Genomic DNA, 14,491 nt, shown 5'->3' with positions numbered 1-14,491 from the left:
CGCTCATGGTTTGGCATGGTGTTCATGGTGACGCAAAATCTGTCCTTGCACAGATGCCGCTGACGTCGAAAAGAAGCCGTTGACGATGATTTCTATCGAATATGAAACCCACAACTACAACCAGCTATACGTAAGAGAGCTGAGTTACAGACAGCAGAACAGTGCACTAATTTATGCAAACTTATCGGGAGGCCACCGACCGCAGAAGAAAAATGAATAAATAAAGTTCTAGCTGTGATTGCGGCCTATTCGTAGCTGCTGTGATATAATAATGCGTCGATATGCGCGAACGGTATGTGTGTGTGATTGGAATAATAAGAGCAACAGACGGAACGACCTGAAATTGAAGGAAGCAACTAGAAAAGCAGAGCTCTAAGGCGACTCGTTGTTTTCAATGTATGAATAAGCAGTCGTGAAAAAAAAACAACAATATCTGTTAACAGCTAAAACAAAAAAACATCCACGAAAACATCACGTCTCACTAGAATCGTGGAGAGCCACTCTCAATTGCGCGTTCGAATGGCAGCCGATTTCGTTTTGAGAACGAATAATTCTCACTAGGGGTGAAATCTTGGGAATACAGAGGTTGGTGCATCATTTTATTGCTCCTTTTTCTATCAAAAACTTGTTCGCCTTTTGTGGTTTTTCGATTGAGCAGTCATCGAGTACAGTCACATTCGTCGTGGCTCCGCGCTCTTGTTTGAAGTGAAACAAAATGGGCGCTTTCACTCTCATGTGCTTTGGGGCTGTCCACATACCACGTGGACAGAAAAAGCATGATTTTAGACACCCCCCCTCCCTCTCCGTGGACAAGCGTGGACATTTCTTATACCCCTCCCCCTGTTGTCCACGTGGACATTCCTCCTGTTTTGAGGAAAAAATCAAGAAATACTATTTTTTAGCTTAAATTTCATTTCAAGTTTGTTTCTATTTTCTATTCCATATGTTTATTGATAAAAATTATAGCCTTACCAATGGTAACGATTTGTCTTGAAATCTTCGATGTTTTTCAACATTGTCCGGGAGCTCATTATTTTCTTCCGAATTCCATTCACGTTATTTCCATATCCATTTTAAAATACCCTTTGTGAGCTCATTCTCGAGTATTTTTATTAAAGCTGGTTGGCTGTTTGAGTTTTCAAAAAATCAGACAATGAAATCAACCACTTTGTTTGAAAACAGAATTTTCTCGTCTAAACATCAATGACTTTCGCTTTTACAGGTTTGGTAGCGCCTGGTGGCTATAATGAACCTAGTAAAAACAAAACATCTGCAATATCAACGGATCGATGATTCCGTTGACCTACAACCCTTAATTGTTGAATCATGCTGAATATTGTCCTTAAAAATTCATGCCGATTCTAAGGAAAAAACCAAAAGCATATTTTTGTAGGTATACGTCTTTTCGATCATATATGCACCGTTTTTTCCTGAATATTTCAGCATCCTTCATGCAACTTGAGAATTCCATCCTCTCAGAACTTATGCTATACAGTAAGTTGAAGTTCTTACAAGAATCTTAACAGTTAATAATCTGAAGATGCAATATCTGGTGTGTAAGCCGGGTGGAGTTTTAGAAGTGCCCTAGAAGCGTTCTGGATCGTTGATTTTCATACGTTCAGCTCCTAGCAGTACTTGTTCGAATTCATCGAAACTAGTTGCTTGGTAAAAGCTCATGATACAGATTTTCTTCCAGTCCTACCAGACTCAGCCATAACTTTCTTCAAGCGAAAACCTGCTTCGGGGTTCCATTCACCGGCTAAGATTTTTTTAACTCAACATTCTTGTAAATGATTTGCCCTTTACAATTCGCTACAAATATGTATTTTCGTCGCGTTTATGAAACGAATCGCAGATTGAGATAAGTCCCTTCAAGTGTTTTTCGGTAAAATAAATCCTTATTCCTGAATCCGGTCGGATTTGAAATTAGCACAATGTTTGCGTTCTTTAAGAGGGTATTCTAGTCTAAAAATTTGAAAAAAAAATTATTTTTTTTCTTCATATTTCACTAATTGAGATATTTAAGAATATACCATAGATTTACCAAGTTATAGCCATTTTAGTGATGCGATATCTTATCTAGTACGGCCATAACAATTAACTTCAAACGCGTTTTTCGCGAAATATGTTTTCAAACTGGTTTACACGATATCTCAAGTTCTACTTATCCGATCTATGTTTATATGATTACATTCTGTATGTATCTTTCTATCGCATGAACCTATAAAAAATCATAATTTCGTAACTTTACTATTTTAAAATAATCAAGAAACTTAGAAAAAAAGTTTTTAATAGCATTTTTTTCCTTCAAATTTCCGCCATTTTATGAAAAAACACATTTTTGACTTGTCCGAGGTTCATACGATAGTGGCATCTTTACTGATTCAGAATCTGTTCAAATTTCCGCCATTTTATCAAAAAACACGTTTTTGACTTGTCCGAACAAACATCCGAAATACGTGTCTCTATCCCCCTTAATCTGATCGAGTCAAATCCTATCGGATTGTACAAATATTGCAACCTTGAAATGCAGAATGCAAAAGTTTATTTCGTTCGGATTGCGATTTGTCAAATCCGATCGGGTTCCGTAACATGGGTTAATATGTAGTCCATGCATTGCCCCATGCCCACTATTACCGGTTGGAATAAATTGGATCCTAGTTCATGTGCGTTACCTTCAGAATATACATTTCAGGAAAGAAGTTCAGTCATATGAAAAAATATGGATGTTTGACCGAGCAGCACTCTCAGGCAGTTCAGTATTTTAATTGATGAATTCTGAGCACTCAGGGCGGGCGTGAAGTTAAAAAAATCGTGTAAATACAAAACAGATCTCATTCAATTTTGACTTCTAACTTGAATGTTCTACTTTAAAAAATACTTAACGTTTCCACGTGGACAATATCAAAACCCCCTCCCCCCTCACCGTGGACAAGCGTGGACATTTTCGTAACCCCTACCCCCCCTAAAGTTGTCCACGTGGTATGTGGATAGCCCCTTTGCGAGTGTAAATTGGGAGAAGTTGTTTAGTGTTTTGTCGAGAAGAGTGAATTATAAGCAACAGTAACGTAAAATTTTTGGTCGGATGTTCTAACGGTAAAAACGCCGCGTTCGCATTCGTTCATTCACTCTCCTTATCTAGTGCCCTGCAATGTGTGCGTGAATGATGATTGTGCTGTTCTAATGGAATGTAACGCTTACACGAAAGTGATTGCGTCTGATATGGTGTAGTGCTATTATCACCGAGGAATGGATCCCCGATGTACTGCCTACAAAAATCATGCAAGACATCAAAAACAATCCAGCTAAGTGTCCTCACTGTTTTTCTATTTTTTTGTTATATATATACATTTCATTCCGCTGACTTCGGTACCAGGTAATGTACGCGAACGTACATGTACGGACACGTTCACTAACACCAATGCGACGCCATTTGTGAATCGATATAAGTTCACAGTGGGCCAGACGCTGATGTTTTGCGGCAAAATATCAGCTGGCGATTAGTTTTTTTTTCTTATGTTTAATTATTGTATGGTTAATTTTTTTTTATTAAATCGTTTATTTTTACAGGCTCAGTTACATAAGTTTGAAGGAGCCAAACTCCTGACTGTATTGTTATAAGTATATATAAACATTTTTCCTTAAGTCTAATGTTAATGGTGTAGAAAACCGATTACTCGCGGTCTACTCGAGTTTAGAAGGGTACCATATTTTCTTCAGGAAAAGGAAGGGATAAAAGGATATGTTGACAATGTTCACTCTCACATTCACACTCACATTCAATACACTCAATTCTTAAGCCTATCTTATATCTAATATGTATTTACATTTCACCTTATTCTATTGTTAATAAGAAGGGATTTGATTTTTCGCGAAGGAAAAGGAAATTGTATGGTGAATGGATTTCTATATTTATTTAGCAAGCGAAAAAAGTTATTTGGCAAGCAAAAAAAAGGAGTTCTATCGGTTACCTTCTCAGGTTTCCCACTATAAAATCTCCTCCAACGCGATTGTCTTCGATGAAAAATACATACGATAAATACTAGAATATTAACCCTTCGCGGTAGTCTGTCTGCTCTCAGCCACCATAGCAAGGAATCATACTAAATACTTTATTCAACGATTTAATAGTTTACATTTTTTCTAAACGAATTTTAATGCCTAGTGAATTTTTTCACGAATGCATAAGAAGTTTCTATGAATAATAGGTAACGGTACTCGGTATGAGCAAAATATTATTAGCGAAGAAATATAAGAGAATTCCTTCCAACTAAAATTAATTCCGACCGCAAAGGGTTAATATAATATATTATATAGAATGTATCAATTTTACAGGTTTTCCTTCTCAGGATACCTAAAGATAATCTCTGCCGCGTGTTGTAACACATCAGATTTTAGGGTTTTTGTTTCGTCGAGTAGTCAATAACTCGCATTTATATAATCACATCACTTACCGCAGTCTTTCCTGATTTTTCTTAACCATTCCCAACAACAACTATCCCTTCCATGATAAACGCTAGGGAACCACGCTATAGAGGCGACCCTTCTGGCCTTCGGGCAGCGAATATCATACTAACATTCCTTCCCTTCCTCTGGTGACTGTAAGGAAATGACCGGCGTCGTTATTGACCACTTAAAACTCGAATCACCGAAAATTGCACAACGAGAATGATTCGCTAGTCCCAAGCGTCATTCTGTGTGTTCTTTGTGCAATTTGGTTGGGCTCAGGTCAATCACGGAGAGCAACTACGAATTGTACAGACCATGTACGACCATCCTTTCTCGGTTTATAACCAGAACGTCAGAGGTTTGCGTACTAAAATTGTTCAATTACGATTACTGCTTCTCAGCTGCGATTACGACGTGTTTGTTCTCACGGAAACGTGGTTGCGATCCGATATTGATAACGCCGAAATTACATCTGCATACACGCTTTTCCGATGCGACCGTAGTAGTCTAACCAGCAATTTTTCTATGGGAGCGGTGAAAAAGCACCTGAAATATGAGCATGTTCCACTTCCGAATTGCGAACAGCTTGAACAAATCGCAGTTCGCGTGAAAACCGCACATCGCTCAATGTATATTGTGGCCATCTATCTCCCACCGTGCTCTAGTCCAGACTTATATCTCGCACACGCATACGCAGTGCAACACATAGCGGATCGTTCTTTTGGGACTGACATCGTCATATCGGTAGGCGACTTTAACCTTCCTCATCTCCGGTGGCTTTTCGACGATGTCATAAATGGTTACATTCCATCGAACGTTTCATCCGAGGCCGAGCAGTCTCTTATAGAAAGCATGTTTACTACTGGCTTCCAACAAATCTGCAATCTCGTGAACACGAATAATAGACTTCTGGATTTAGTATTTGTTAATAGGCCAGATGAACTAGACCTCATAGCACCGCCTATTCCAATTTTACCTGTGGACAATCATCACCCTCCTTTTATTTTAATACTTGACGAAAACGTGGACGATTCAGCACTGCAATGAAAATGTGTCATTCAATTTTGAAGCTTGTGATTTTGACCGTTTGAACAACATACTCACCAACATCGACTGGAGCGCTTTAATGAGTGACAGAACCGTGGACGAATCACTTTCGACTTTTTACGATAAGTTGTATCAAGTTTTCATTCAACATGTTCCTCGAAAAAGACGCGCATTTACCTCGGTTATTGGCAAACCATGGTGGACTCCTGAGCTGCGGCACCTACGCAATAAACTTAGGAAAGTACGTAAAAGGTACTTCCGGACGAGAATTGAGAGAGAACGCAACAAACTTCGCGAAGTGGAATCAAATTACAGAGCACTTCTTCTGTCCACCTACGAAAATTATATATCTAGGATTCAGTCGAATGTAAAAAGTGATCCTTCGCTCTTCTGGGACTTTGTGAAAAAACGAAGATCATTCACTCGTATTCCATACCATGTTAAATATGGAGAATCTCATGCAAGCTCAAATGCAGAAGCAGCGGAACTTTTTGCTGCATTCTTTGAGAGTGTGTTCAGCAAAGTGTCGCCCGTTAGTCGTCGCAATTGCTTTGCTAACATTCCATCGTATGACATCGCATTCCCGGTTTTGCAATTCACCATTGAAGATGTGAGGAAATGTTTTGAAGAACTTGACACCAAGAAAATATCGAGTACCGATGGAATACCTCCCTTGCTTCTTAAAAACTGCTCTTCCACCTTGGCGACGCCCATCGCATTTATACTCAACCGTTCACTGCGCGACCGAACGTTTCCGGCTGCATGGAAACGCGCCTCTATTGTTCCGATCCATAAAACCTGAAACTGCAATTATGTCAGCAACTACCGTGGCATATCAATACTGAGCTGTCTGAGCAAGGTCTTCGAAAAGCTAGTGCACAAGGCTTTGTACAACGTGTCAGCTCCAATCATCTCTGATACCCAGCATGGCTTCATGAAACTTCGGTCTACTACAACTAATCTGATGTGTTACGTCACCGCTGTATCCCGTGAAATAGAACTCAGGCGGCAAGTAGACTCGGTGTACATCGATTTTGCGAAGGCTTTCGACACTGTTCCGCATATCCTTATAATCAGCAAGATGAAACACATGGGATTTCCCGATTGGTTTATGGAGTGGCTGTGGTCATACTTATCGGATCGTTCCACTTATGTGGTGGTTAATTCTTCACAATCTAGACCATTCAATATTACATCTGGCGTACCCCAGGGTAGTGTTCTCGGCCCGCTGATATTCAATCTCTTCATAAATGATTTGTCTTCACTGCTCTCTTCGTCTAAGCTATCTTTTGCCGATGATCTCAAATTTTATCGGAGTATTACCTCGCCTCTGGATCATGCCACCCTGCAAGACGACATAAACACTGTGCTGACATGGTGTGGCGATAACGGTATGCGGGTAAACAATACGAAATGCAAGATTATCACCTTCAGTCGACGTTATAACCCTGCCTACCACGAGTATTCCATGGAAGGAAAATCGCTTGATCGAGTCAAATCCATCTGCAATCTAGGAGTGACCATCGACGCTAAACTCAGGTTCAACGAACACATAGGAATCACGGCCGCCAAAGCTTTCTCTGTTCTTGGATTTATCCGTCGACACGCTTCCGATTTCACCGATGTTCACGCATTGAAGGCGATATACTATTCTCTGGTGCGCAGTATCCTGGAGTATGCTGCTCCTGTCTGGTGCCCGTATCACACATCGCAGATAATCACCATTGAACGCATACAGAGGAAGTTCATACGGTTTGCACTACGTCATCTTCCATGGAATGACCCTGTTAACCTTCCTCCATACTCCGACCGTTGCCAGCTGATCGATCTGGGTACCCTATCCAGCAGACGGGTTTACATGCAGCGCGTATTCGTCTTTAACATGCTACGAGGCTACATTGACTGCTCTGAACTTCTGGAACAAATTCCATTTTACGTTCCACCGCGTCGTTTCCGGAGCTCCTCGTTTTTGGCACTTCCCCGTCACAGGACCAATTATGGTTACAACAATCCGTTCGACTCGTGTCTTCGTGCTTTCAATAACGTGAGTGATGAGTTCGATATGAATTTGCCCAAAAGCTCGTTTCAAAGAAGGATTAGGAATATTTTATAATTTAAGTAGTTTAAGTTAAGTAATAATTTCAGTCTGTGCGGCTAGGGCGAAGACGATGATAAATAAATAAATAAATACAGTCTACCCAAGTTCAAGCTTAAAAACTTGTTCGCCTTTTATACAGGGTTTTCCATTTCGGGCTCCCGAAGGTATACAGCCCTGCGCTGACAACCGTTTGACATAGCTGTCAACCAAAGCGTCATATCGTCAGTTGAATGTCTGCCATTTTATAATATGGATCGTTTTAGCATCGCACAACGTGTTAATTTTGTTAAATTATACTATAAAAATGATGAAAAATCGGCAAATGTTTTTCGAGCATTACGGACGGATTTTGGTCGTCATGCATACGGCATACAGAGCACACAATCGCTAATGTAGTGCGTAAATTTGAACAAACTGGATCCTGGTAGCGGATATTGTGAAACCTGTGCATCATCGTAATGTGCGTTCGGCCGAAAATATTGCTGCATTGTTGCTGCCAGTGTGGAGGATGACCCGAATGTTTCGATTCCACGGCGTGTTCAGCAATTAGGCTTGTCAAACACATCATTGTGGCGAATTTTGCATTTGGACTTGCATCTACATCCATATAGAGTCCAACTGGTACAAAAATTAGAGCGTGGTGACTATGGAATGCGTCGGGCATACGTCGATTGGGTGAACGAACAACAGCAGCAAAATGCTGAATTATCGCATCAAATTTTCTTCAGCGATGAGGCACATTTAGAGCTCGGTGGCTATGTGAACACCCAAAATTTCCGTATATGGGCTCAGAAAATCCACACATGATTGTTGAGAGGCCATTGCATCCGCCAAAAGTCACTGTTTGGTGCGCATTATGGTCTGGTGGAGTCATCGGGCCGTATTTCTTTGAAAATGAGGACGGCGAGACGGTAACTGTGAATGGTGAGCGCTATGGCCGCATGTTAACCGATTTTTTTTGCCACAAATTGAAGATATGGATACGGATGACATGTGGTTTCAACAGGACAGCGCCACGTGCTACACAACACGACCGAACATGGCCATATTGCGAACGAAATTTGAGGGACGCATAATTTTGCGTTTTGGTGATGCCAATTGGCCGTCCAGATCATGCGATTTGAACCCGCTAGACTTTTTTTGTGGGGTTATGCGAAAGACCGTGTCTATGCCAACTCTCCGCAAACTCTTGAACATTTGAAAGACAACATTCGTGAAGTTATGTCCGAGATACCGCCCCATATGTGCCGAAAAGTCATCGAAAATTACCTGTTCCGGATCAAGGTGTGCGAGGAAGCCCTAGGTGGACATTTGAATGATGTTGTATTTCACACATAATGGCATAAACCAAACTTTAATTTGAAATAAAAGTTTCATCGAAATTCGAATTCTAAGTGTGTTTTATTTCAATTTACTTTCGAAAATTAAAGTTGGAAAACCCTGTATATTCGCCAATTTGTATTATGTTCTGGCACTGGCGAGAAATGGAAATGTTCGTCAGCTAATCTATAGGCATATAAATAGGGAACCGGTATCTTTTGGTGATCCGTTGAATCTCTTTACTATAGAAAGTATTGAATTCAATCGAAGTGTGTCATCCAATAACTAATTGAAATTCAACGTGTATCATTTTTACTGATCGCTTGTAGGGGAGGTGGAAGTAAAACGGACATGTTACGAAGAACTTCAATTATATCTTTGGAAACTCATGTTTCCCAAAACTTTGATGCATTTTCTTGCAAATCAATATACTGTTTTTCTACCTAATTGGCCAAATATTTTACAAAAAAATGATTTTCAATGTTTTTTACTAAAATTAAAACAGACCGAAAAGTACAACATTTTTTTCGATGCGGGTATAATGGACATGTAGTGGAGGTAACATGGACTGGTTTGTAATATATGAAGCGTAGAGGTTTATCGATCGCGAGAGGAATAATTTTATTCAACCAAGGTCTGAACTCATCACGAATGTCCATTGAATGATGAAAAAAATCGAATTAATCCACCTGCAAGTGATATCGTGCTTTTCAGCAGTATAAACGAACAGACCCTCAACTATTTTGCTTTTGGTTCCAGTCAGCTTCTAAACAGTCCACATTTGGCGATTTGATTTCCATTGATATACGCAGGGCATTCATTAGGAACAGATTAAACAGACTTTTCACAGTCCGTCTCACTCCCACTGGCAACTGGTCCGTTTTACCCCACCAGTACAATTATTTCAATAATTTAAATTTTCCACTCAAAAATGAATTTACTTTTCCGTACATGCCTAATATCGCTTCTATGTTAACTCACAAACCGAAATATAACCATCAGCGAATTGAACTTTGATGTTAAACACTCGAAATGCTTCATACCGAAGCAGCTAAAATTACATTAACACGCGGAATCATGTATGATTTTCGGTTTTTGTTTCCCTTTCCCACTTTTGATCAGTATTCATTGCCATAAGGTATCTTTAAAACTATAGAATATCATGTAGAAGGTGTTCTCATTAACAGAAATCGGAAATTCAATCCATGTTACCCCCATTGTCCGTATTACCCGCGGTTCCCCTACCAATTTCGAGAGAAAGTGTGTGTTTTCGAAATTTATGGTGGGGTGAAATTCGCCGTGTTTGCTAGTGTGTGTATAGTAGGGTGCCAATGAAAATGGTCATCTCGAATTTCAAAAAGTTACCACATAAAAAATGTTCACCACCTCGAAAAAACACCCTATGCAAAATCGGGAAAAAATCGGGGAAATCGGAAATCGGGGTTTTCTAAAAAGTTTTTTGATGCCAAATGTCTTAAAATTGCATGAAACGTCGAGATGTAGTGTCTTCTCGAAAAAAAAAATTGTCAAAAATCGGCATTCTGGGACTTTCTGGGTTTTTTTCGGAGTACGAAACGAAAAGTACGGTTTTGGGTGCCAATAAAAATAGTAAGCTCGATTTTGCATTCGGAACTTGTTACGAAATGTTGATTTGCACGATAATATACCCTATGCAAAAATATTAAATCATTCAAACTTCATCTACTGGTGTCTCAAACGTTAAAATTTTAGTTTTTTTTTTGAAGAACGAAAAATCACCGAAAATCGAGGTTTTCAAAATTGCCGATTTTTGACAAAACAAAATTCTTCGAGATTACACTAGATCTCGACGTTTCATGCAATTTTAAGACATTTGGCATAAAACTTTTTTTTTTGAAAACCCCGATTTCTTTTCGATTTTCAAAAAACTCAAACTTTGACTGCTTCGTGCCACTCTCCCTTATGTCCGATTGAGCTGAAATTCGGCATAGGGTGTTTTTCGAGGTGGTGAACATTTTGTATAGGGTAGCTTTTTTGAAATTTTAGGGTCGATCTTTTCCCATACATTCATTGGCACCCTAGTGTATTAGTTTGAAATTATAATTCTACAAACTTAACTACTATGGAAGACAAAGACAGGAAGAAAAAAAAAGCGAAATAACAAAAATCCAGAGCTCTTCATTTTCGGAAACATAGCCATCAACCATAATCGATATGGCACTGGGATCTAGGGTCATCGGATATACTTACATGTGCAGATTGAATTATGGCCTCCACACAAACAGGAAGGCAAACAATTTCTGCTTTTTTTCGCCAGTGCTTGATCATCCCGCACAAATTCCCATTAGTTATCCGCGCGTAAGCCTAACGCCATCAGTACGCGAATCCGATGCGACGGTGACACGCACGCACGCTAATTCAAACACATGCCCCACTTTTCACACATTTCATCCGGTCGAATGCAGCTAACTCTCACAACTCGAAGGAAGCGGCTGAGTTGAGCGGGAAAGGGGGACTAATACAGTCACCGAATCGAGCGAGCCGTACATTTCTACACCTGCCAAAGAGTTCGTAAATCAATTCTAAATGTGCATACATTACACATTTGTCAAACTCCATCGGCGAGGTACACTGCCCCGCGATCCATGTCCTCCCGCGCTGTAGGTCAATTATTATAGTTTTCGTGCGAGGAATAATGGTGGTATTGCAATTATGATCTCCAAAATTTTTCTTGGAATAAAATCATCATTATCATTTTGAACTCATTGATGCATTTCGTTGAAACCAAAGCTTTGAGGGAAAACTTTGGAACCCTTTAAGGGGGATCATTGCGCTTTCTTCTCTCTGTTGTCCTAATCCAACGTGTATGAGTGTGTCTGTTTGTGCGTATGTTCAATCGCGCAAACAGCCATTCGTCGGCCGGAAACATAAAATCATTACCGCCATGTATTTTTGAGCTAGAACAGTCCGTTTTTTTCACCATTGATGCTGATGATGCTGCTACCGGTCATCGGAGCAGCCACACGCTGCTGACTGTTGTTTCCGCCGGCATCTGTAGCATTGCGGCATCGCATCGGTGGCTTGGCCGTGGCCGTGGGTGCTACATCCTGATAATTAAAATATATTCAAATTGTCCACTTCGCGTTATCCGCTCCACGCCGCGCCAAGCAGAACGGTAGGTCCTAGAGGAACCCGAACCCGTACCAAATAAACTTCGATACATTAATCTTTTATAGAATATATTTGTAGAAAAAATCGGATGAACCCTAATGGAATATTTTTCAGTATATCCCCATCCCAGCTTTTATGAAGATTTGTTGGGTTCCTCCTCGTCCATTATTCAATTAGGATTTTTTAAATCATAATAAACTGTCATAAATTAAACCCTTGTTAACTTGTCGACAGGAAAGAAGGACACATGTCCTTCAAATCCCAGCGCTCTGAGAACCACTCGTTTGGGACCACTCAAAAACTGGTTAATCAAACTATTTGACACCTGTCAAAACCATTCACCACGGTGGTTTCGAGAGTGCAACAAAGAGGATTCGTCGTAATAAATTTATCCCCTTCATCGGGGTGTCATCATCATCTCAACGACAGTGCGATGCAAAACCTTCTCCTTCCTTAAACGAGATGAATGATGAAGATGAAGTTCGGTCGAACCGTAAATTGTAATTTATCGCATAGCTAAAACACCCGTGTGGCCTACCGCAGTGGCCAAATTGGTATTTCCCACGCCTGGGCGCGCAAAAGAAGATGCGCAACTCAGTACCACCTTGACTCGCGTCTGGCTGGCTACTTTGCATAAAAGACCACTACCTTTTTTGATAATAAACGATAGAGACACCACCTGCGATAGAAGAAAAAAAATGAAAGACAGCCACCCAAATGCACGAAAAGGTTACGCAACACGCAAACACGATTGTGGGAATGTGAGGGCTAAAGTTTGCACTTTCAATTAATGATCCCAATCTTCTTCTGAATAACGTGTTTTTCCTCCTTTCCCTCTTTATTTTTTTCTACAGACGGTCGCGAGGAGAGAGTCCGAACGAAACGTGTCCGCAAGCCACGGGTTTCGGTGGCCCCGCAGCGGGTTGATGCAGAACCCAGCCAGAATCTGGACAGCGGCGACAGCAGCGGAGATGTTTCGCCGGTGATTCCACCAGGCTTTCTGAGTCCCTCGGTGCAAGAGTACCTCGAGTTGGGGAAATCTATACCTGGTGAGTGAATTCGATGAATTCGAATAAAATTCGTAAATTTACTTTAACACTCCTATACTCGCGCATTGGTCAGACCGAGAGTATCGCATGTGTTGGTACAAAGGGGACGTGTGCCACTTTTTAACACTTTCGGTCTGACACACCGACGCGAGTATAGGAGTAAATTTTTTGGACAAGTGCCTTTTTTCATATTCTATAATATTGTCGAATTAAATGTATAAATTAATGTTAGTGGCGTGGAATATTTATTGAATATAATGCATAAGATCATTACCGGACTATTCTTATTTGATTTAAGTCCCTTTTGTAACTGCATTGAACGGATTTATATATGAACTATTCGTCGTTAGATTCATACGTTCAAAGCAAAATATGAATGTTTGACTTTCGTATAGTTATTCGCTAAATATTATATTATATAATGGTCATACATATAAACACTTGTGAAAGAATTTCACTTGTGGAAGAATTGTAAACTATAAACTAATCGGTGGCTTATGGTAATTTTCAACAGTTACAGTTTCGGGGATATTTTTTTTATAGTGGACAATATCTACAAGAAAACAAGAAAAAGAAAAGGAAGTTCCTAGAAATCTTTTTGTCCCATCTAAAAAATGCATTAATTCTTGGTTTACCAAGAATACAGAGACAAAGAATATTAGAAATATGCAAATTTCATATTCCAGAACTTTTATCATCTGGTAATTATCTAGAAAGTAATTATACATTCTTCTCTTCGATAAAAGATCCGAAAAACACATAACAACTGCATGAAATGTAAAAAATATGTTTGTTTCGAGCATGCAGTTATGCTATGTTCTGATTCTTACTCCAATGAAACCACAATCGATTAATACGTTTATATGTTATTTTATAGCTCTTTATACTTCCATGATTTATATTCAGTTCCTTACTTCTAATTAATAACAGTAAAAAATTCGAATTTCGTTATTTGTGTTAGAGTATCAAAAATTACTCTGTTCTGAGGAGGATGAATTAGATGACTATTATAACTTAATAAAGACGAAGAGAACATAGTTTTTGGAGTTTTTTCATTCAATCTGCTCTCTTCTTCAAATAAATGCCAATAAAGCCTGAAAAATACACAATGGCAACATTACAGAGAAGTTCAATTTTCGGTCTGTGCAACCGTGCGCGAGTATTCGTGTTATGATTTTGCACGCGAGTACAGGAGGGTTAAAGAACAGCCCAAACGCAAATATGCATACGACCAGCATCAAACGTAATTGATCCTTTCGGTTCACGCATACCCAACTTTCACATAAAAGAATGATTGAAATATTCTTGTCGATTTCGATTACCGGCATCTCATCCAATTTGGTCCATCACATAGGGAAAACTAGGAAAAAACCATCAT

The 14,491-nt window shown here is 39.7% G+C and overlaps 2 protein-coding genes across 4 annotated transcripts in view; one reads left to right on the top strand and one right to left on the bottom strand.

Annotated features, from left to right (window-relative positions):
• The window catches only part of LOC129761275 (uncharacterized), a 543,642-nt gene that overhangs the window by 118,799 nt on the left and 410,352 nt on the right, over positions 1 to 14,491 (bottom strand). The gene's annotated exons all lie outside the window — the stretch shown is intronic.
• LOC129761294 (uncharacterized) overlaps positions 1 to 14,491 on the top strand; it is a 107,326-nt gene that overhangs the window by 82,877 nt on the left and 9,958 nt on the right. For all 3 annotated transcript variants that reach the window (XM_055759021.1, XM_055759011.1, XM_055759017.1), the window contains exon 3: positions 12,919 to 13,113. In XM_055759021.1, the coding sequence (XP_055614996.1) occupies positions 12,919 to 13,113 (195 nt within the window). The remainder of the gene's footprint in view (positions 1 to 12,918; positions 13,114 to 14,491) is intronic.

This window comes from Toxorhynchites rutilus, chromosome 1 (assembly GCF_029784135.1).
Source record: "Toxorhynchites rutilus septentrionalis strain SRP chromosome 1, ASM2978413v1, whole genome shotgun sequence".
Classification (NCBI taxonomy): domain Eukaryota; kingdom Metazoa; phylum Arthropoda; class Insecta; order Diptera; family Culicidae; genus Toxorhynchites; species Toxorhynchites rutilus.
This window is presented reverse-complemented; position numbering and strand designations above follow the sequence as displayed.